A 23,353-nucleotide genomic window follows, 5' to 3' on the forward strand; every position below is an offset into this window, starting at 1 on the left:
GAATGTTCCATCTGTAATTTACAACCAAGGTACATGCTCTCAAGGTCAAAACAGGGGCAGATTGGGGTATAAATCTAATGGCTCTGAGCAAAGCATCCTTGAAGTTTGGAAGTGAATCGAAAATGCGATCCTTGATACTTATTGCGCTGCTTGCAGGTATGTTAAAAAACGGTGCCCATTACAATAAGTGGAATGAGAGAATACTGTTAACTTTCCTAGCTTTTGTGAGATCATTGAGGCAGGAATAATGTTTCAAACGTTTGATTGAACATTAGCAATAGTTGTATTGTACTCTTCATTGCCATCTGTTATAGGTAGAAAATACCAGTTTTTAAACACAGGCTTAAAATGTTGAAAGCAGAGTTGTTCATGTCAAGTGGACCAGATGCATTTAAAGCAGGACATATAGCTATTTATTTTGGTATATCTGAGTATTTACAAATGTGCCATAAATGTGCAATGTACGGGTGCAACTACACAATATAGAGCATTTTTTCCCCAATGTGACCCCATATTGAGGCTTGAAAATTGCTGCCAGCCCTTATTAAGAGTAGGGTAGGGGGTCTGTGAAAGTAGAAGTGAGATCATAGCTGTTATAACTTAGTCCAAGCCCCACAGCAGGCATCGCTGCTTCAGTGTTCGGGACACCAAACGTAAGCTACAACCCCTATTGCAGTCCTGAACCCCACTTTGGGAATATCTGTTATAGAGTACAGCTTAAACTTTATTCATGTCTGGATATGAAAATGTGTTGCTGGAAAAGTGCAGCAGGTCAGGCAGCATCCAAGGAGCAGGAGAATCGACGTTTCGGGCATAAGCCCTTTTTCAGGAATGAGGAAAGTGTGTCCAGCAGGCTAAGATAAAAGGTAGGGAGGAGGGACTTGGGGGAGGGGCGTTGGAAATGCGATAGGTGGAAGGAGGTCAAGGTGAGGGTGATAGGCCGGAGTAGGGTGGGGGCGGAGAGGTCAGGAAGAAGATTGCAGGTTAGGAAGGAGGTGCTGAGTTCGAGGGATTTGACTGAGACAAGGTAGGGGGAGGGGAAATGAGGAAATTGGAGAAATCTGAGTTCATCCCTTGTGGTTGGAGGGTTCCTAGGCAGAAGATGAGGCACTCTTCCTCCAACGTCGTGTTGCTGTGGTCTGGCGATGGAGGAGTCCAAGGACCTGCATGTCCTTGGTGGAGTGGGAGGGGGAGTTGAAGTGTTGAGCCATGGAGTGGTTGGGTTGGTTGGTCCGGGTGTCCCAGAAGTGTTCTCTGAAACGTTCCGTAAGTAGGCGGCCTACACCTCCTCCCACCCTCCCCCCGTAAAAACACCATCCCATATTCCCAATTCCTTCGTCTCCGCCGCATCTGCTCCCGTACAACCCAGATGGCCTCCTTCTTCAAGGACCGCAATTTCCCCCCCGACGTGATCGACGGTGCCCTCCACCGCATCTCTTCCACTTCCCGCTCCTCCGCCCTTGAGCCCCGACCCTCCAACCGCCACCAGGACAGAACCCCACTGGTCCTCACCTACCACCCCACCAACCTCCATGTACAGCGTCATTTCCGCCACCTCCAAGCGGACCCCACCACCAGGGATATATTTCCCTCCCCTCCCCTATCAGCATTCCGAAAAGACCACTCCCTCCGTGACTCCCTCGTCAGGTCCACACCCCCCACCAACCCAACCTCCACTCTCGGCACCTTCCCCTGCAACCGCAAGAAATGCAAAACTTGCGTCCCCCCTTACTTCCCTCCAAGGCCCCAAGGGATACTTCCATATTCGCCACAAATTCACCTGCACCTCCACACACATCATCTATTGCATCCGCTGCACCCGATGTGGCCTCCTCTATATTGGGGAGACAGGCCGCCTACTTACGGAACATTTCAGAGAACACCTCTGGGACACCCGGACCAACCAACCCAACCACCACGTGGCTCAACACTTCAACTCCCCCTCCCACTCCACCAAGGACATGCAGGTCCTTGGACTCCTCCATCGCTAGACCATAGCAACACGACGGTTGGAGGAAGAGCGCCTCATCTTCCGCCTAGGAACCCTCCAACCACAAGGGATGAACTCAGATTTCTCCAGTTTCCTCATTTCCCCTCCCCCTACCTTGTCTCAGTCAAATCCCTCGAACTCAGCACCTCCTTCCTAACCTGCAATCTTCTTCCTGACCTCTCTGCCCCCACCCCACTCCGGCCTATCACCCTCACCTTGACCTCTTTCCACCTATCGCATTTCCAATGCCCCTCCCCCAAGTCCCTCCTCCCTACCTTTTATCTTAGCCTGCTGGACACACTTTCCTCATTTCTGAAGAAGGGCTTATGCCCGAAACGTCGATTCTCCTGCTCCTTGGATGCTGTCTGACCTGCTGCGCTTTTCCAGCAACACATTTTCAGCTCTGATCTCCAGCATCTGCAGTCCTCACTTTCTCCTCATGTCTGGATCTGCATAGCCCACAAATGTGTCAATGCGAGCTCCTGGGAACCCAGATTACAGTTTACACAAATAGTGGAAGGCAAGACTGGAACAAGCTTCAAGAAGACGAGAGTGTGATGCCGGAAAAGCACAGGAGGTCAGGCAGACTCCGAGGAGCAGGAGAATTGATGTTTTGGGCATAAGCTTTTCATCAGGCATGAGGCTTGTGGGCCGGGGTCTGAGAGATAAATGGAAGGGGGTTGGGGTTGGGAGGAAGGTAGCTGAGAAAGTATTAAGTAGATGAAGGTGAGGGAGAAGGGGGCGGGGAGGGGGTGCGGGTGGAGCGGATAAATGGGAAAGGTGATGGACAGGTCAAGAGGGCGGTGCCAAGTTGGAGGCTTGGGACTGAAATAATGTCGGGGGGCAGGGGAAATGAAGAAACTGTTGAAATCCACATTTATCCTGTGTGATTGCAGGGTCCCAAGGCAGAATATGAGGTGTCGGGTGGTAAGGGTTTGGCGGTGGAGGAGGCCCAGGACCTGCATGTCCTTGACGGAGTGTTCAGCCATGAGGCGGTAGGGTTGGTGGGTGCGGGTGTCCCAGAGATGTTCTCTGAAACCATCCGCAAGAAAGCCTCCTGTCTCCCAATGTAGCGGAGACCACGCAGGATGTAACGTATACAGTAGATGACATTGGTAGAGGTTCAGGTAAATTTCTGTCGGATGTGTAAGGATCCTTTGGGGCCTTGGACGGAGGTGAGGGGAGTGGTGTGGGTGCAGGTTTTGCACTTCCTGCGGTGTCAGGGAAAGGTGCCAGGAGTGTGAGTGTGGGCTGGTGGGGTCGTGGACCTGACGAGGGAGTCATGGAGGGAATTGTTTCTTCTGGTCCTCACCTTCCACCCTACCCAGAATCACCCTGATCTTCACCTTCCATCCCACCAATCTCTGCATACATCATATCATCCTCTGCCACTTCTGCAACCTCTAAACAGACCCCACCACCAGAGATATACTTCCCTCACCACTCCTATCAGCGTTGCAGAGAGACTATTCCCTCTGCAACTCCCTCGTCAGGACCACAACCCCCCCCCCCCCCAGCCCCCACCGCCACCAGCCCACACCCCACTCCTGGCACCTATCCCTGCCACTGCAGGAAGTGCAAAACTGCGGCACACCACTCCCCTCATCTCTGTACAAGGCCTCAAGAGATCCTTCCACATCTGACAGAAATTTACCTGTACCTTTACCAATGTTATCTACTGTATCCATTGCACCCAGTGTGGTCTCCTCTACTTCGGGCAGACAGGATGCCTTCTTGCGGATCGTTTCAGAGAACATCTCTGGGACACCCGCACCCACCAACCCCACTGCCCCGTGGCTGAATACTTCAACTCACCCTCCCACTCCATGAAGGACATGCAGGTCCTGGGCCTCCTCCACCACCAAGCCCTTACCACTCGACGCCTGGAGGAGGAACACCTCATAATTTGCCTTGGGACCCTGCAACCACACGGGATAAAAGTGGATTTCAACAGTTCCCTCATTTCCCTTCCCCCACATTATCCCAGTCCCAAGCCTCCAACTTGGCACCGCCCTCCTGACCTGTCCATCACCTTTCCCATCTATCCGCTCCACCCCCCCCCCCCCCCCGACCTATCACTTCTCCCTCACCTTCATCTTCCTATGGCTTTCTCAGCTACCTTCCTCCCAACCCCACCACCCTCCCATTTATCTCTCAGCCCTCTGGCCCACAAGCCTCATTCCTGATGAAGGGCTTATGTCTGAAATGTCGATTCTCCTGCTCCTCGGATGCTGACTGACCTGCTGTGCTTTTCCAGCACCACACTCTTGACTCTGATCTGCAGCATCTGCAGTCCTTGCATTCTACAAGCTTCAAGAAGCCAACATTTCCCTGAACACAGAGGTTTAGAGTTACCTAAATACAGCAGGTGTACATCATTTCCCACATTCCTCCTGCATGACAAGCACTTCTTGTTTTGTGGTGTTGTTGACATGCAGTAAACCTTGACTGTAACCATCTGGTTGGGAATCAGGTTGGATTAAGGATTAGACAGAGACTGAACTGAACAAAGACTTAATGGGAATTCAGTGAATAAATCTGAAATACAAAGCTAGTCTCAGTAATGGTGACCATCATCAATTATTGTAAAAACCAATCTGTTCACTAATGTCCTTCTGGTAAGAAAATCTGCCGTCCTTACCTGACTACGTGTGACTCCAGACCCACAAGCAATGCAGTTGGCTCTTCACTGTCCAGTACAATGGCTGAGCAAGCTTCTCAGATTAAAGGCAATCAAGAACGGGCAACAAATAATGGTCTTGCCAGTGACATCTATGGAAGAAAATGTGGGGAACAGGGAGATTTCTTGAGAACCTCTGTGAATGGATCCATGTATTTCTCTGCTATTGGCAGCACCTTTATCTTTGAGAATCTTGCATTTTTCGGTTGTGGATCTGGCGGTCAGTTCTTTTTTGCTCGGCAAGTACTCCTTCCTTCCCATCAGCTACTGTCTGTGGCTGAGGCACTATCTCGAGCTCAGCATCAAAACAGCTCCCAACCCCACATTCATGGTATTCTATGCCCAGAACAAAAACAGAAAGTGCTGGAGAAATTCAACAGATCTAGTAGAGTCTGTGGAGAGACAAAAATCAGAATTAACATTTCAAGTCCAGTGATCCATCATATCCTAAGACCACCTACTTCCCCTTTTGTAATTTTTTTCCATTCCCATCCCTCAATCTCAACCCTCTGAAAATTTCAATTTGTCCCTTCAGACTCAGCTAATCCTAGTATTTCTTAGCCAATCTCCATCTTCCTTTCAACTCACCCCCAAACCCCAAAATAAACCAACAACTGGATGTTGGAGATCTGAAAGAAAAACGGAAACTGCAGGAGAAACTCAGCCAGTCCGGCAGCATCTGCAGAGAGAGAAACAGAGCTAACATTTCAAGTCAGTATGACTCTTCTTCAAAATTTGTATCAAATACAACAACAACTACTACATATATTTATGTAGCACCTTTGACATTAATAATCTTCACAGAAACATTATAAAACAAAGTTTGGCAGTGAGCCACACATTCCATCAGATTATTAAAAGCTTGGTTAAAGAGGTAAGTTTCAAGGAGTGTACTAAAGGAGCAAAGTGAGGCAGAGAAATAGTGAAATGTAGAAATGGGATTCACAACTTAGGGCTTAGACAACGATCGGAATTAAGTTTGTGTCTAAAGCGAGAAGAGCGCAGACATCTCAGAGATCCAGGGGGTTAGAGATGATTTCAGAGATAGGGAGGAGAGAGGCCATTAAGCATTTGAAAACTAGGCTGAGAATTTTACAATCAAGGCTTTACTTGACCAGGAGGGAAGGTAGGTCTGTAAACATTGGATAACATGACTTTGTGTGAGCTCGGACGGGGGCAGCAGCATTCTGGAAGATTTCAATTTCATAAAGGATATAATTTGGGAGACTAACTCAGTGTGCATTCAAGTCGAGAGATAATAAGGTCATCAATGAGGGGTTTAGTAGCAGATGTGCTGATTCAGGCAAAGATAGGGAGGTAGGAATAAACAGACTTAGTCACGGCACAAATATGTGGACAAAAACTAATTTTGGGGTCAAATATAAACACCAAATTGCAAATAGATTTCCTTATTCTCACACAATTGATAGGGAAAGGGACAGAATCAAGCGTGTAGGAAAGTATGAGGTGAAAACATAAGTATGTAAATGAGTAAGATGGGGTACGTTGAGGGTCAATAGTGGACAGAGGGATTGGTGGGGACCAGAGGGAATTTAAGTGATGAGACTGCATGGGTAGGAATCAGGGGTCGAGGGAGCTGGGTGTCAGAGAAGAGTTAAAGGATCTGTAAGGGTGCTTGGTTTTGAGGAAGGAAACTAGGGGGGGATTCTGGTGGTGAGGTAAGGACAGGGCAGTGTTGGAGCACCTACCAAGAAGGGTAGTCAGAGGGCCAGAGGTAGTTGGTGGGGATCAGTATTGTAGTCACTCAGCAGTTTGACATGGTTTTAATTTGTCTAATATTTCTTGAGTAACTGTCCTGATAGGTCAGTCAGAGCTTCAATTCTCTCCATTCTAACTCAGAGCCAGAGACATCCATGTTGGCTTCTGAGAGTTGGAGAATTGTCCATTGGAAGTTTAACCTGGACTTCAAGAGATCTTGATATTTATCGTTGGGGGTTATATCTGTAACTACAATCTTCACGTCACTTAATTGGAGAAAATTTTTGCTCATCCAGTTGTGAATGACAAATAATCTGATGATTTAGTAACAGTGAAGGAGTTAAGGAGAGTTGGTGGGGAGGTGGGGTTGGGAGTTGTCAATATACATATAAAATGTTGTGTTTTGAAATGATCTCACAGAGAGGCAACATGTTGATGAGAAATGGAAAGGGGCCAAGAACAGATCCTTCAGGGACACCAGAGGTAAAGTTGAGGGCAGGAAGAGGAGCCACTGCAAATGATACACTGGCTATGACCAAATAAATAGGAATGGAAGAAGGAAAGAGGAGTCCCACTCAGCAGGACAAAAGTGGAAAGAAATTGGTCAAGAAGGATAGTGAGAGATGATTTATCATTGTCACAGTCATGTAGGATGTCATGAATGACTTTGATAAGAGCCACTTTGTTCCTATAGCAGGGGCACAGACCTGATTGGAGAGATTCAAACATGAGATCACAGATTTGGGAGGTTGATACCACGACTTTGAAGAGAAAGGGAAGTTTCGAGGTAGGACAGCAGTTTGCAAGGACAAAGCATGGTTCAAAAGTTCTTTGTTTAAGGAGAGGGATAATGACAGCAGTTATAGGGAAGGGAAGAACAATACCTAAGGAAAGGGAACCATTAAAAGTACTGGTGAAGATGGGACTGCGAGTCCAGATTGGGTGGTCAGCGGTTTAGTGGGAATAGAGGTGAGGGAGCAAGAGATGAATCTGATGGACAGGTTGAACTCAGAGAGGGCATGAGGGGAACTAGAGAAAGGTGTGAGTTCAGGCTAAAGTGGGGAGCTTCAAAGAATGTTTGGCCTGGTAAGCTATTGGAAGGTGGGGAAGTGACTGGGGCTACTGATCAGATGATCTTGATATTGATGACAAAGAAGTCCTTGAATACCTTATACTTATTATTGACATATGGTTGAGGGGGAAGAATCTAAAAGAAGATTCTGTTATTATTATGGTCAGTTTGCATTGTGGCTCATTTGCTGTATTATTGTTAACAATCTGTCAATTAATTCTTAAAGATTTGAAACTAGACATGACTATTTGCTCGGCAACACTTAACATATTTGTAACAGATTCTTTTGTCTGCAACTATAGTCAATACTTACTCATTTAATGTGGTGATTAATACTTCTGTTAAAATAATGGACAGAGGGATGTCATAAAAATGTATATTGTGCTCTCTTAAGATTTTGCAAGCAAGTTTTCAGATTCTGGAAGAGAAAATTAAATGGTTAACAGCTGATTATGTTACGAGGAAACATGCACTTGCTTTAAAGATCATTAACATTGATACAAACTTCCTTCTTACTGTGGGCTGGCAGTATGTTCTCGATTGCAGTCTAATATGCCATTCTGCGTGACCTTTATTGAAGTCTTTAAGAATGTCAATGACTTAACAAATGTATCAATAATCATAACCCACTGTTCCACAGCCATCACAAAATGTATAACTGTATAGAATCCAATGAGATGAACAAAATGACCCATTTAAAAACTGTGAGAACTGTGGATGCTGTAAATCAAAAATCAAAACGAAAGTTGTTGGAAATAGGTCTGGCAGCATCTGTGAAGAGAAATCAAAGTTAACGTTTCGGGTCTGGTGACCTTTCCTCAGAACTGAGCTTAACGTTGGTTTGTCGTCACAAATGCTGCCAGACCTGCTGAGCTTTTCCAGCAACCTCTGTTTTTGTTTTTAAAATGATCCATTTACCCTGGCTGACTGGTACTCAGGACAAAAGCAATACACACCAGATATCATCAATTACAGGGAAAAGAAACTATTTATTGTAACACACTTAACTTTAACAAGAGCAGAGAAGAGAAAAGATTGTGAATTTATGCAAATTAAACAGTACCTCTGCAAAACCATATACAGACTGAAGGGACTCTGATGGTATACTGCCAGTGTTCCCTACCTTTGAGCCAGAAGGTCCCTTCAGAGGTGTGCCCTAACATATCTGAACAGGTTGATTTAAAGATAGCGACACACACATTCAATCATGATTAAGGCTGACAAAGACAAATGGTTTATCCCAATATTATGGATTGAAAAATAATACAGAAAGGATAAACACAATTTAGAAGATCAAAAGTCCACCACAAGGTAGAAAATTATTTTCTGACAATCCTTTTGATTTCGTCAGTTGGGACATGCTGTCCATAAGACCATAAGACATAGGAGTGGAAGTAAGGCCATTCGGCCTGTCGCGTCCACTCTGCCATTTAATCATGGCTGCTGGGCATTTCAACTCCACTTACCCGCATTCTCCCTGTAGCCCTTAATTCCTTGTGACATCAAGAATTTATCAATCTCTGCCTTGAAGACATTTAGTGTCCCGGCCTCCACTGTGCTCCGTGGCAATGAATTCCACAGGCCCACCACTCTCTGGCTGAAGAAATGTCTCTGCATTTCTGTTCTGAATTGACCCTCTCTAATTCTAAGGCTGTGCCCACGGGTCCTAGTCTCCTCTCCTAACGGAAACAATTTCCTAGCATGCACCCTTTCCAAGCCATGTATTATCTTATAAGTTTCTATAGATCTCCCCTTAACCTTCTAAACTCCAATGAATACAATCCCAGGATCCTCAGCTGTTCCTCATATGTTAGACCTACCATTCCAGGAATCATCCGTGTGAATCTCCGCTGGACACGCTCCAGTGCCAGTATGTCCTTCCTGAGGTATGGGGCCCAAAACTGGACACAGTACTCCAAATGGGGCCTAACCAGAGCTTTATAAAGTCTCAGTAGCACATCGCTGATTTTATATTCCAACCCTCTTGAGATAAATGACAACATTGCATTCGCCTTCTTAATCACGGATTTAACCTGCATGTTTACTTTTAGAGAATCCTGGACTAGCACTCCCAGATCCCTTTGTACTTTGGCTTTATGAATTTTCTCACCATTTAGAAAGTAGTCCATGCTTGTATTCTTTTTTTTCCAAAGTGCAAGACCTCGCATTTGCTCACATTGAATTCCATCAGCCATTTCCTGGACCACTCTCCCAAACTGTCTAGATCCTTCTGCAGCCTCCCCACTTCCTCAGTACTACCTGCCTGCCCACCTAACTTCGTATCATCGGCAAACATCGATAGAATGCCCCCAGTCCCTTCATCCAGATCATTAATATATAACGTGAACAGCTGCGGCCCCAACACTGAACCCTGTGGGACACCGCTTGTCACCGGCTGCCATTCTGAAAAAGAACCTTTTATCCCAACTTTCTGCCTTCTGTCAGACAGCCAATCCTCAATCCATACCAGTAGCTCACCTCGAACACCATGGGCTCTCACCTTATTCAGCAGCCTCCTGTGTGGCACCTTATCAAAGGCCTTTTGGAAGTCTAGATAGACCACATCCACTGGGTTTCCCTGGTCTAACCTACTTGTCACCTCTTCAAAAAATTCTAACAGGTTTGTCAGGCATGACCTCCCCTTACTAAATCCATGTTGACTTGTTCTAATCTGAAGACGGGCTAATGCCCGAAACGTCGATTCTCCTGTTCCTTGGATGCTACCTGACCTGCTGTGCTTTTCCAGCAACACATTTTCAGCTCTGATCTCCAGCATCTGCAGTCCTCACTTTCTCCTTGTTCTAATCTGACCCTGCTCTTCCAAGAATTTAGAAGTGTCATCCTTAACGATGGATTCTAGAATTTTACCAACAACCGAGATTAGGCTAATTGGCGTATAATTTTCCATCTTTTGTCTTGATCCTTTCTTGAACAAGGGTGTTACAACAGTGATCTTCCAATCATCCGGGACTTTCCCTGACTCCAGTGACTTTTGAAAGATCTCAACTAACGCCTCCGCTATTTCCTCAGCCACCTCCCTCAGAACTCTAGGATGTAGCCCATCGGGGCCAGGAGATTTATCAATTTTAAGACCTTTTAGCTTTTCTAGCACTTGCTCTTTTGTAATGGCAACCATACTCAACTCAGCCCCCTGATTCCCTTTAATTGTTGGGATATTACTCATGTCTTCCACTGTGAAGACTGACGCAAAGTACTTATTAAGTTCTCCAGCTATTTCCTTATCTCCCATCACTAGCTTTCCAGCATCAGTTTGAAGTGGCCCAATGTCTACTTTTGCCTGTTGTTTGTTTCTTATGTATTGAAAGAAACTTTTACTATCATTTCTAATATTACTGGCTAGCCTACCTTCATATTTGATCCTCTCCTTCCTTATTTCTCTCTTTGTTATCCTCTGTTTGTTTTTGTAGCCTTCCCAATCTTCTGATTTCCCAGTGCTCTTGGCCACTTTATAGGATCTTTCTTTATCTTTGATACATTTCCTGACTTCCTTTGTCAGCCATGGCTGTCTAATCCCTCCCCGGATAATCTTTCTTTTCTTGGGGATGAACCTCTGTACTGTGTCCTCAGTTATACCCACAAACTCCTGCCATTTTTGCTCTACTGCCTTCCCTGCTAGGCTCTGCTTCCAGTCGATTTTCGTCAGTTCCTCTCTCATGCCCTCATAATTACCTTTATTTAACTGTAACACCATTACATCTGATTTTGCCTTCTCTCTTTCAAACTGCAGACTGAACTCTACCATATTATGATCGCTGCTTCCTAAGTGTTCCCTTACTTTAAGATCTTTTATAAAGTCTGGTTCACTACATAGCACTAAGTCTAGAATAGCCCGCTCCCTTGTGGGCTCCATGACAAGCTATTCCAAAAAGCCATCCTGTAAGCATTCCATGAATTCCCTTTCTTTGGATCCACTGGCAACATTATTGACCCAGTCCACCTGCATATTGATGTCCCCCATGATCACCGTGACCTTGCCTTTCTGACACGCCTTCTCTATTTCCCGATACATATTGCGCCCCTGGTCCTGACCACTGTTAGGAGATCTGTACATAACTCCCACTATGGTTATTTTGCCTTTGTGGTTCCTCAATTCCACCCACACAGACTCCACATCATCCGACGCTATGTCATTCAGTGCCATAGATTTAATTTTGTTCTTAACTAACAAGGCCACCCCACCCCCTGCCCACCTCCCTGTCTTTTCGATAAGTTGTAAATCCTTGGATGTTTAACTGCCAGTCCTGAACCCCCTGCAACATGTCTCTGTGATGTCTACTACATCATAATCATTCACGATGATCTGTGCCGTTAGTTCATCTACTTTGTTCCGAATGCTACGAGCATTCAGGTAAAGTGCCTTAATGCTAACTTTCTTATCATTAGAGATATTGGAAGTCATAAGACGTCCTAAGTTATCCTTCCATTTTGCTGCATTCCTAGTCTGCCTCAAGTTTAAATCCACCTGCACACATGCTATCCTGCTGCTTATCTTTCCATTTAACTCCATACTCCCTGTCACTTTCACTTTCCCTTCCCCCCAACTCAGAAGTTTAAAGTCCTACTGACCACCCTATTTATCCTCTTCACTAGAACATTGGTACCAGATTGGTTCAGGTGGAGACCGTCCCAACGGTACAGATCCCCCCGGTTCCAAAACTGATGCCAATGCCCCATGAAATGGAATCCCTCTTTCCCACACCAATCCCTTAGCCACGTGTTTACTTCCCTAATTTTCTTATCCCTATGCCAATTGGCACGTGTCGTCTGTAGAATGATGGCCATTCTTTGATTTAGTGGTTGATCAGGTGGACCTACGTTTTTTTTGTGTATGAATTCTTTAAGCTTTCTTAGTTTTCTACCTTTTCTCCAGATGAAGTGAGAATGAGAGTGACATGGGCGCTTTCTGTCTGCAGGCTCTGGACATTGCTTCTCTTCTGCTGCTCTTGGCTTTTTATCACTCTACAGCTCAACCAGAGAGCTGTTGTCAGGCAGAATCCTTGACTCAAAAGAGTCTTAGTGCTATTGAATCTTGAGTTTTCCTCTTACTGCTTTAAAAAGTAAACAATTGTGTTGCATAGCTCAGCAATATATGCAAGTAGCAGAACTTGCCTGCTATTCCAGTTATAGCAGTCCAATTTCCATTTCAGATTACAGTCCTAATAATGGAAAAATATGTGGTCTCTTAGATGCTGTATGTTGAGAAAATTTACTTCATTATCTATAACTCACCTCTGTTCATTTGCACATCCCTGGAAAAAAAGGCTGACACTAATTTTCATTCATTGGTGAATGAGTTCTATAAAAAGGGAAAAGTTTTACTATAAGTTGGAAGGAATCAAAATTGGCTTGGTTGCTAATCTAAATATGAACAGCTGCAGATTTTAAAATATTAATATTTATTTGTGTCTCTCCACAGCTGTTGCAAGCGCAAGCGTGTCACCTTATGCTATCTGGCAGTTCAGGAAGATGATTATGTGTGTGATTCCTGACAGTTCTCCCATTTTGGATTACAATGGATACGGATGTAACTGTGGATTTGGTGGTTCTAAGTCTGAAAAATATGTTGATGAATTAGACAAGTACGTCCATTAATACCAATATTTAACAGTCGATATATTGTAAGTTGCTGGCTATTGGGTTTCTTTTATTCATTCAGGGTAGGTGAGCACTGCTAGCTCAGCCAGCATTTATTGCCCATCCTTAATTGCCCTTGAGAAGATGGGGGTGGACTGCCACCCTGAATCGCTGAAGTCTATTTGATGCGGTTACACACACAGTGCTGTTAGGGAGGGAATTCCAGGTTTTTTATTGAGTTGTATTATCCAGCTAGTGGACCGTATTTCAATACACTCCTGACTTGAGGTGAACTAACCCCAGGGAAATCCGAATTCTTTACCTGCTCTTTTAGCCACAGCATTTATATGGCTTGCCATGTTCAGTTTTTAGCCAATGGTAATCCCCATCTTGTTTAGATTTTCTCTTGTTGCAGATGGTCATTGCTTGGCACTCGTGTGACATGAATATAATCTGCTACTATTTTGTAATTTTGGGACCTTGGCCACTAATTCCATAAAGTTTAATAAGTTTTAAAATTCTCAATAATAATTAACTGTAAAATTTTCTCCCATCTTTTCTAAACTCTGCACTTTCCAATTCAGAAATCTAATTACGTTCCTCAAAGTAGATTTATAAGATACCACTCCTGCTGAATTCTATGGGAACTCTTATGAAGTTACTAGGATAGCACTGTGTGGGTGCAATACAACATGATTTGATTGTTTTTATATTTGGTTTGGGATGTTTGTTTGTGTAGGCTTTTATACTTATACAGTGTTCAAGCTGACACTGTAATAGAGGGAAAGGAAATGTAGGACTTTTGGTGCATGGACAATTGGGATTGCATTTACTTTTATCACAGTAGGACATGCACTTCATGGGCAGCATCAATAGACAGGTTGCCTGTTCTTGACTTCGTCTTCCTGCTCCTCTCCAGCTATTCGTCATATAGTTGGTCTCAAAGGCAGTATGAGGTTATGCAGCACACAGCTGACCATCACAGACTCTGCTCAGTACTATTGGATTGTTCCAGATTGACTGTGGCACAGAAGCAATGTTGCACTATGCTATTGACCATCTCTGTCACAATTCTTGTCGTAGTATAGCTTTCACTATATACCTGTGGGAATTGTACATAGGAGTCATCTACTGTGTTATCAGCAGATAGTCCTTGTCACCGAATATCGACCTTTGGTTTGTGAAGGTGGCTCAAAGGCAGATAACAGAGTGGACTCCTGCAGAATAAGGGTGTAAAGACTGCTGCAGGATATCAGGTATTGACCTGCATGACTCTGTGCATTTGGTTGCACATGATTACTGAGGCAGCAATATCTTTCATGGTTATAGTACATCTTAGCGTTAACATGCAATGCCCATTAAGTATTTTGTGTGGTGTCAATGGCAACAAGAGGAAAGCCTCATTCCACATACTACTGTCTGACAAGATGAAATATATACTACTGCCTTTTGACAGAGAACTTCATCGGTGACCTCCCTCACACAACAATAGATAACAAACTGTAAGATATTGTCTAGAAAACAGGCACGATACAGCAGATTTTGTGCCATGAGAGGAGAGTACTTAAAGATAAGAAATAGAATCAACCCATGAGGAGCTAAAACATCTTATTAACAAAGTTCATTGATTCACAGAACATTCAGATGAGGCAAAACTTTCATGGACCTTTACAATGTGTTATACCTGACTGGCATGAATTTACAGAATATCCAGAACTAAAGAAATTAGAGGAAAGCCAATAGTGCAAAGAACTCTCAAGTCACAGTTCTTTGATTATCCTTGATTGGGAAAATTATCTCACAGAATATTAATCAAGAGGTGTTTCATGCACTGAGTAACTACCTCAGCAGTTATAATACAACAAAGCAATGATGTATCCTGACTAATACACAGATCCATTGATATGCTCTGCTTCTACACAGAATTCTTCATTTGGGTAAGGAAGCACATTTAATATCATATATTGAGGTAGAGACGGAGGTAATAGATGACCAAAAGCATGCTCGGAAATAGGTTTCAAGGTGGGTCTTGAAGGAGGACTGAGTGGTGGAGCGCAAGGAAATTTCTCCCAGCATCCTGACCAACCCTTACCACTCAAATTAAATTCACTAAAACAGATTTACTTGGCCATAATGTACATAATTTTGTGAATCTTCCTGTGCATAAATTGACTGTCAGAATTCTTATAACCATAAACAACTTTAAAAAGAAGCAATTATTTAACTGTAAAAGTGGTTTAGGATGCCCTTGGAGTAAGAAAGCTGACATATATATGTTATCTTTGTCTCTAACCAATATGAAATACAGACAGAAATCTCTCCTATTTATCAGAGAGCTCTGTTACACAATGTTTGGTTATGGGAAAAATGTAACTTAGAAATACTGATAATGTCAATACTCCTAAAGGTGGAGGAAAATACGATGTAGATATCTCCTCAGCCCTTCATCACATCATCAATGAATGATAGAGAAGTCATTGTCAATTACCTAAGAACAAAGAACAAAGAAAGTTTACAGCCCAGGAAGAGGCCCTTAGGCCCTCCAAGCCTGTGCCGATCCAAATCCATGGTCTAAACCTATTGGCCAATTCTTCTACTCCCGACCTACTCATGCATCTGTCTAGACGCACATTAAATGAATCTACCGTGCCTGCCTCTACTACCTTTGTGTGCAACGCATTCCAGGCACCTACCACTTTCTGTGTATATCTCCCTTATACTTTTCACCTCTCACCTTGAACGTGTGACCTCTTGTTATTGAATCGCTCATCCTGGGAATAAAGCTTATTTTTATCCACCCTATCTATACCCTTCATGATTTTGTACACCTCAATCAGGTCCCTCCTCAATCTCCTTTTTTCTAATGAAAACAGTCCTAACCTACTCAACCTCTCTTCAAGGCTTGCATACCAGGCAACAAGCCCATAAACCTTCTCTGCACCCTCTCCAAAGTGTCCACATCCTTTTGGTAATGTGGTGACCAGAACTGTACAGAGTATTCTAAATGCGGCTCAACCAAAGTTGTGTACAATTTTAACATGACCTGCCAGCTCTTATACTCAATACCCTGTCCGATGAAGGCAATCATACATAAGCCTTCTTGACCACTCTATCTACCTGTGCAGTCACCTTCAGGGTACAATAGACCTGAACTTCCAGATTTCTCTGCTCACCAGCTTTTCCCAAGGCTCTTCCGTTTACAGATTCTGGATTAGAGTGGTGCTGGAAAAGCACAGCAGTTCAGGCAGCATCCGAGGAGCAGTAAGATTGATGTTTCGGGCAAAAGCCCTTCATCTTCTGTTTACAGTCTAGTTCGCATTAGAATTAGACTTCACAAAATGCATCACCTCACATTTGCTTGGATTGAACGCCATCTGGCACTTCTCCGCCCAACCCTCCAGTCTATCTACATTCTCATGTACTCTTTGACAGTCCACTATGCGTTCTGCTACTCCACTAATCTTCATGTCATCTGCAAACTTACTGATCAGATCAACAATGCCCTCTTCCAGATCATTTATGCATATCACAAACAACACCTGTGGAACACCACTGGTCACCTTTCTCCATTTTGAGAAACTGCCTTCAACTACTCTCTGTCTCCTGTTGCTCAACCAGTTCTTTATCCACCTAGCTAGAACACCCTGCACACCATGTGACTTCACTTTCTCCATTAGTTTACCATGGGGAACCTTATCAAATGCCTTATTAAAGTCCATGTATATGACACCTACAGCCCTTCCTTCATCTATCAATTTGGTCATTTCCTCAAAGAACTGTATTAAGTTGGTAAGGCATGATCTCCCCTGTACAAAACCATGTTGTTTATCACTGATAAGCCCATTCTTTTCCAAATATAAATAGATTTTATCCCTCAGTACTTTCTCCAGCAACTTTCCCACCACTGACGTCAGGCTCACTGATCTGGAGTTATCTGGAATATCCCTACTACCCTTCTTGTACGAGGGACAGCAGTAGCAACCCTCCAGTCCTCTGGCACTTCACCTGTGTTTAAGGATGTTACAAACATATCTGTAAGGGTCCCAGCTATTTCCTCTCTCGCCTCCCTCAGCAATCTGGGATAGATCCCATCCGGTCCTGGGGATTTGTCCATCTTAATATCCTTTAGCCTTCCCTCCTTAAGTCAATGTGATCCAGAGTAAACAAACTTCTATCTCTAAATTCAACATCCATTATGTCCCTCTCCTCAGTGAACACTGATGCAAAGTAATCATTGAGAGTCTCACCCATTTTCTCAGGTTTGACACACAACCTTCCTTTCTTATCCTTTTGTGGACCAACCCTTTCTCTAGTTATCTTCTTGTTTCTTATATATGAGTAAAAGGCCCTGAGATTCTCCTTAATTCTGCTCACTGAAGTTATTTCATGACCACTTTTAGCCTGTTTGATTCCTCATTTAAGATTGGTCCTACTCTCCTGATTTTCCTCCAAAGCCTGTTCTGTTCTTAGGTGCCTGGACCTTATATATGCTTCCCTTTTCTTTTTGGCTACTCACGCAATTTCTCCTGTCATCCACAGTTCACAAATCTTGCCTTTCCCAACCCTTGTTTCCAAAGGGACATGCCTTTCCTGCACTACCTTCAACCTATCTTTGAAAGCCTTCCACATATCAAATGTGGACTTCCCTTCAATAGCTCTGTCCAATCCACATTTCCCAGCTCCTGCTGAATTTTGACATAATTGGCTTGGCCCAGTTTAGTATTCTTCCCTTAGGACCATGCTCATCTTTGTCTCCAAGTTTTCTAAAACTTACAGAATTATGGTCACTATTACCAAAGAAATCCCCCAATGCAACTTCTACCACCTGGCCTGGCTCATTCCCCAACACCAGGTCCAATATGACCCTTTCCCTTGTCGGACTACTGACATACTGCTCTAGGAAATGTTCCTGGATGCTCCTTACAAATTCTACCCCATCTGACACTAAGTGTATACCAGTCAATGTTGGGAAAATTAAAATCTCCCATCATCACCACCCTGTTGCCTCTACATCTTCCCATAATCTATTTACCTATTTGCTCTTCTACCTCACGCTCACTGTTGGGAGACTTATAGTACAGCCCCTATAATGTAACTTTACCCTTCTTATTTCTCAGCTCTACCCATAGTGCCTCACTGCTCAAGCCCTCCATAGTGTCCTCCTTTAGCACAACCGTGATATCATCCCTGACCAGCAGTGCAACTCCTCCCCCACCCCCCTTTACTTCCCTCACTGTTCTGTCTGAAGCATTTATATCCTGGAACATTTAGTTGCCAATCATGCCCTTCCTTCAACGAAGTCTCTATGATCGCAATAATGTCATACTCCCAGTCAACCAATCCAAGCCTTAAGTTTATCTGCCTCACCCCCTATACTGCTTGCATTAAAGTAAATGCACTTCAGGAGGCCAGATCTTTTGTGTTCGTCTGCTCTCTGCCTACTTTTCCCCCTGGTAATGCTAACTTCATGATCCTTTCAGTCTCTTTCCACCTTACTGTCTACGAGTCTTCTCTTCTGGTTCCCAGTCTCCTGCCACATTCGTTTAAAATCTCTCCAACAGCTGTAGCAAAATCTCACCCAACCTGATGCAACAAGTCAATCTCCTTGCAACTATTCACTCCACTGTTACTAACACCGTATTCAATCATTTCTTCTTTCCATTCTAGGTGCTGCTTGAATCATGATAAATGCTACAGGCGGGCAAAGGATCGGCACTGCAGAGATTATATAGATAGCCCATACATTGAACTTTATTCTTATTCTTGCTCTGGGGAAGAAATCACCTGCAGCAGTAAGTATCGAAGAATTACATTTCTATAGATATTAGCATTACCAATCTTCAGTGATGACATGTTGAAGACATGTTAAACATATCTTTGATGCTACAAAAGCAAAATCAGAGTTATGGCTTTCCAAACATTTGTTCATATGAACATGGAGAATATAAATTGTATGTGGGGTTCTCACATGGTGAGAGATTTTTAAAAATTCGAACAAGGAACATGGATATCAGATGGCTATCCTTAATTGCCCAGAGGCAGTAAGAGTCAACCATGTTGTTGTGGTGTGGAGTCACATGCAGACCAGACAAAATAGCAGATTTTCAATTTGAGATTAATAGATTTTTTTTTTGTTACTCAAAGGTGATTAAGACTAATATATGGACCCAGGCTGCAGATCAACTTGGGATCTTACTGAATGGCAGAACATGCTGAACAGGCATGTTTTAGTGTTTGTATAATTGACCTTTATAGGGTAGAAGCATCTACAGATACCAATTTATTTGAAATTTCAATCAGTTATTTCCCAAGATAGATCAATAGTTTCAGGTCGCCAATTAGTGGAAGACTTTGTCAATCATCTTTGTTGATGGTTCTTCAAAAAATTTTGGAAGAAAAATTAGGGAACAGATTTCAAATTATAACAAAATAACTTGTACTTATATAATGCTTTTAGCACAATAAAATTCCCCAATACATTTCACAGAACATTATAATTATAATATGACACCAACTTGCATAAGGCAATATTAGGCTAATGACCAAAGGTTTGATCAAAGACATAGATTTGAATGAATGTCATACCAGGGGAACAAGAGTTACATAGAACATAGAACAGTACAGCACAAGGATAGGCCATATTGGGCCCATCACCCGAGAAGCAAGTGAGTTGACATTTCGGGCATAAGTGCTTCACCAGGAATGTGGAGGGGGGAAGGCGCTGAGAGATAAATAAGAGGGTGAGCTGGGGCTGGAGGGAAGGTAACTGAGAAGGCAATAGGAGATGCAGGTTGGGAGTGATAGTGATGGGTTGGAGAGGAATAGGGAGCAGATAGATGGGAAGGAAAATGGACAGGGAGGACAGGTCAAGAGGGTGGTGCCAAGTTGGAGGGTTGGATATGAGATGAGGTATGGAGAGGTGAAATTAGGAAACTAGTGAAGTTGATGCTGTGTGGTTGAAGGGTCCCAAGGCGGAAAATGAGTTCTTCATCCAGTTGCATTTGGTGGTGGATGCGGCCCAGGACTTCCATGTCCTTGACGGAGTGGGAGGGGGAGTTGAAATGGTAGAGTGTCCCAGAGATGTTCCCTGAAATATCCTGTGAGTTGGCATCCTTCTCTCCAATGTAAAGAAGATCACAATGTGCAGGAAAATCTCTGCCAGATGTGAAAGATCCTATGAGGCCTTGGACGGAGATGAGGGGGGAGGTGTGGTTGCAGCTTTTACACCTCTTGCGGTGGCAAGGGTGTGGAGAGTGGACCTAATGGGGTGCGTGGACCTAATGAAGGAATCACAGAGGGAATGATCTCTGTGGAACACTAATAGAGGTGTGGAGGGAAATATATCTCTGGTGTTGGGGGAAATGGCGCCAAAGTTTCAGGGAACAGGCTGCCTGACCTGCTGTGCTTTGTCACTGCCACACGTTTCAACTCTGATCTCCAGTATCTGCAGTCCTTATTCTCTCCTTTGGCCCATCATGTCTGTGCTAATTATGATGCCACTGTAAATTAATCCTATCTACCTGCATTTGGTCCATATCCCTCCATTTCCTGTCTTTCATGTGTCTGTCTTAAACTTTGCTTACATATATGCTTCTACCAGCTCCTCTGGCAGCATATTTCAGGCACTTACTCTGTGTAAAAAACCTGCTTCGCACATCTCCCTTAAACGTTTCCTCTCTCATCTCAAACCTATGCCCTCAAGTATGTGACATTTCCACCCTTGGAAAAGGACTCTGACTATCCACTCTCTCCATGCTTCTTATAATTTTATATACTTCTATCAGGTTGCCCATCAGCTTCTGATGCTCTGGCGAAAATTATCCAAGTTTTGCATATGCTGCAATCCAGGCAACATTTGGTAAACATCTATTTCACCCTCTTGAAAAACAGTTGGACCTCAGGATCTATCCTGCCATTAACTGTATTCTTTCCTTTTGCGCTTAACCTCCCAAGATGTATCACTTCACACTTGTCCAGATTAAACTCCATCTGCCATTTTTCTACCCAACTTTCCCATTGATTTATATCCTACTGCATCCTTTGATAACCTTCCTCACTATCCACAATTGCACCAATTTTTGAGTCATCTGCCAATTTATTAATCAGACCACCTACATTTTCATGTAAATGGCTTATATGTATGGCAAACAACACAGATCCCAGCATTGATTCTTGTGGAACACCACTGATCTCCAGTCAGGAAAACACCTCTCCAGAACAACCCTTTGCAACCACGACCAAGCCAATCTTGTATCAATTTGCAAATCTGCCTGGAACAGATACAACTTAATATTTTGAACCAGCATTACATGAGAGACCTTGTCAAATGACAGTTAGAGAAGTTGAGGGAGGGAATACTGGAGCTTAAGGATTTGGCAACTGAAGTATTAGCTACCGATGGGGATTCTCGAAGTATAAAATTATTGTAGAACAGATAACTGGGAGGGTTGTGGAGTTGGAAGTGATTATACATATAGGGAGGGCAAGAATCATGGAGGGATTAGAAAACTTGTATGAAAATGTTTTGCTAAAGCATCACTGAACTGATAGTCAAACAGATCAGACAGCACAGATAATGGGGTGAATGGGACTTGGTACAAGAACATAATCAGAGTTTTGGATCACCTCCAGTTTAAGGAGAATAGGATGTGGGAGGGCAGCCAGGACTCTGTTGGAATTGTCAAGTCTAGAGGTAACATACACATAAATAAAGGAAGGAGCACTGAAAGTGGCAGGATTCCAGCTAGGCATGCAGATCTTCCTTGAGACTTTCCCACCATAAAAAGATACAATTCTAAAGACAGAGCAGGAGCAGAGAAGACTGGAGATAAGTGTACCCAAATCAGATTCAAACTACAGTTGGAAAATGTATATGGCTCCTGTGTTTAATTAAGAAGAGACATAGGGTACAAGAAATAAACGTCTATAAAAAAATGGCTTGGCCTCAAGTGACTGTTCTGGGCAATAAACTTTAGGAAAGATGTGAAGATATTAGAGAAAATGTGGAAAAGATTAATTGGAATGGTTCCAAGGATGACCAACTTCACTTATGGTAACAGATTGGAAAAGGTTTGTCCATTTTCCTTCAAGAAGACAAAGTTCAAGGGAGATTTGTTGAAGAATTTCAAAATCAGACATCTGGATAGAATAGAAAGAGAGAAAATCTATGAGTTAGTAGATTAATTGAGAACTAGAGGACACCAGTTTAAGGTGAATAACAAAAGAAGTAATAGTGACACGAGGAAAAATGGTTTTACACTGTAAGTGGTAAGGATCTGGAATATACTGTTTCCAACTGTTATCCACTGAAACCTACTTTGCCATCAAGTGGGTATCCTTAATTGCTGTTTGGATTGCTTTGTAAGACTTGCTGATGAGGCTCATGAGCAATAGTCACTTGGATGATGAGGTACCAGATAATACACACCTGGGTCACCGGTTTTCAGGAGAAGGTGAGAATGTTTTAAAGAGGCCAGATGAAGCATCTGCCCTCTCTTGATGACTATGTATAGTGCTGTAGGTAAAATAATGTAAAATATCTATGTTTCTTTTGCAGGCAAGAATAAACCCTGTGAGAGCGATCTTTGTAACTGTGATCGTACAGCAGCTATCTGCTTTTCTGAAGCTAAATATAACCGTGACAACAAAAATGTGGACAGAGACCTATACTGCTGAAAGTAGTTGTCAAATTAGAGAGAAGAAAAAGTATTAAAGTTTTCTTCATTGGTTTGTTGTCTCTTTTGGAAATCATATTACAACCACAGAAAGAAAAATAAAACTGTATTACACTGGGATCCTGATAGCTGCTAAAATTGACTAAAATCTAAATGATTATGGAGTCATAGAGATGTATAGCACAGAAATAGATCTTTCAATCCAACCAGTCCATGCCAAACATAATCCCAAACTAAACTATCCCACCTGCCTGCTCCTGGCCCATATCACCCCTAACCTTTCTTATTCATGCACTTATCCAAATGATTTTTAAGCGTTGTAATTGTACCCACATCCACCATTTCCTCAGGAAGTTCATTCCACAAGTGAACTGCCTCTGTGTAAAAATGTTGCGCCTCATGTCTTTTTTAAATCTTTCTTCTCTCGCCTTAAAAATGTGCCTCCTGGTCTTGAAATCCCCCATCCTAGGGAAAAGACAACCGCCATTAACTTTACCAATACCCCTCATTATTTTATAACCTCCTGCACTCCAGTGAAAAATGTCCCAGCCTATCCAAACTTTCTTTATAATGCAGACCTTCCATAGCTGGCAACATCCTGGTAAAGGTCTCTGACCCTCCCC

The 23,353-nt window shown here is 43.3% G+C and overlaps 1 protein-coding gene across 1 annotated transcript; it reads left to right on the forward strand.

Annotated features, from left to right (window-relative positions):
* The first annotated feature begins 67 nt into the window (after nt 1–67).
* LOC122562488 (phospholipase A2, minor isoenzyme-like) lies at nt 68–22,783 on the forward strand. The gene is made up of 4 exons (XM_043715324.2): nt 68–156; nt 12,899–13,061; nt 18,724–18,848; nt 22,613–22,783. Exons 1-4 carry the CDS (start codon nt 78–80, stop codon nt 22,729–22,731), a joined length of 486 nt encoding a protein of 161 aa, XP_043571259.2. The 5' UTR covers nt 68–77; the 3' UTR covers nt 22,732–22,783.
* Nucleotides 22,784–23,353: the final 570 nt, after the last annotated feature.

The sequence above is a fragment of the Chiloscyllium plagiosum genome, unplaced genomic scaffold, assembly GCF_037043375.1.
Source record: "Chiloscyllium plagiosum isolate Xiang-an unplaced genomic scaffold, Cpla_swu_hap1 HiC_scaffold_24, whole genome shotgun sequence".
NCBI classification, from domain to species: Eukaryota; Metazoa; Chordata; class Chondrichthyes; order Orectolobiformes; family Hemiscylliidae; genus Chiloscyllium; species Chiloscyllium plagiosum.

Bases quoted from the DNA above. Each gene is read 5' to 3' on its own strand.
- LOC122562488 (XM_043715324.2), top strand. From the start codon at position 78: ATGGCTCTGAGCAAAGCATCCTTGAAGTTTGGAAGTGAATCGAAAATG. The intron at 13,062-18,723 runs GTACGTCCATTA...TTTCCATTCTAG, and splicing joins TATGTTGATGAATTAGACAA to GTGCTGCTTGAATCATGATA. The intron at 18,849-22,612 runs GTAAGTATCGAA...TTTCTTTTGCAG, and splicing joins GGAAGAAATCACCTGCAGCA to GCAAGAATAAACCCTGTGAG.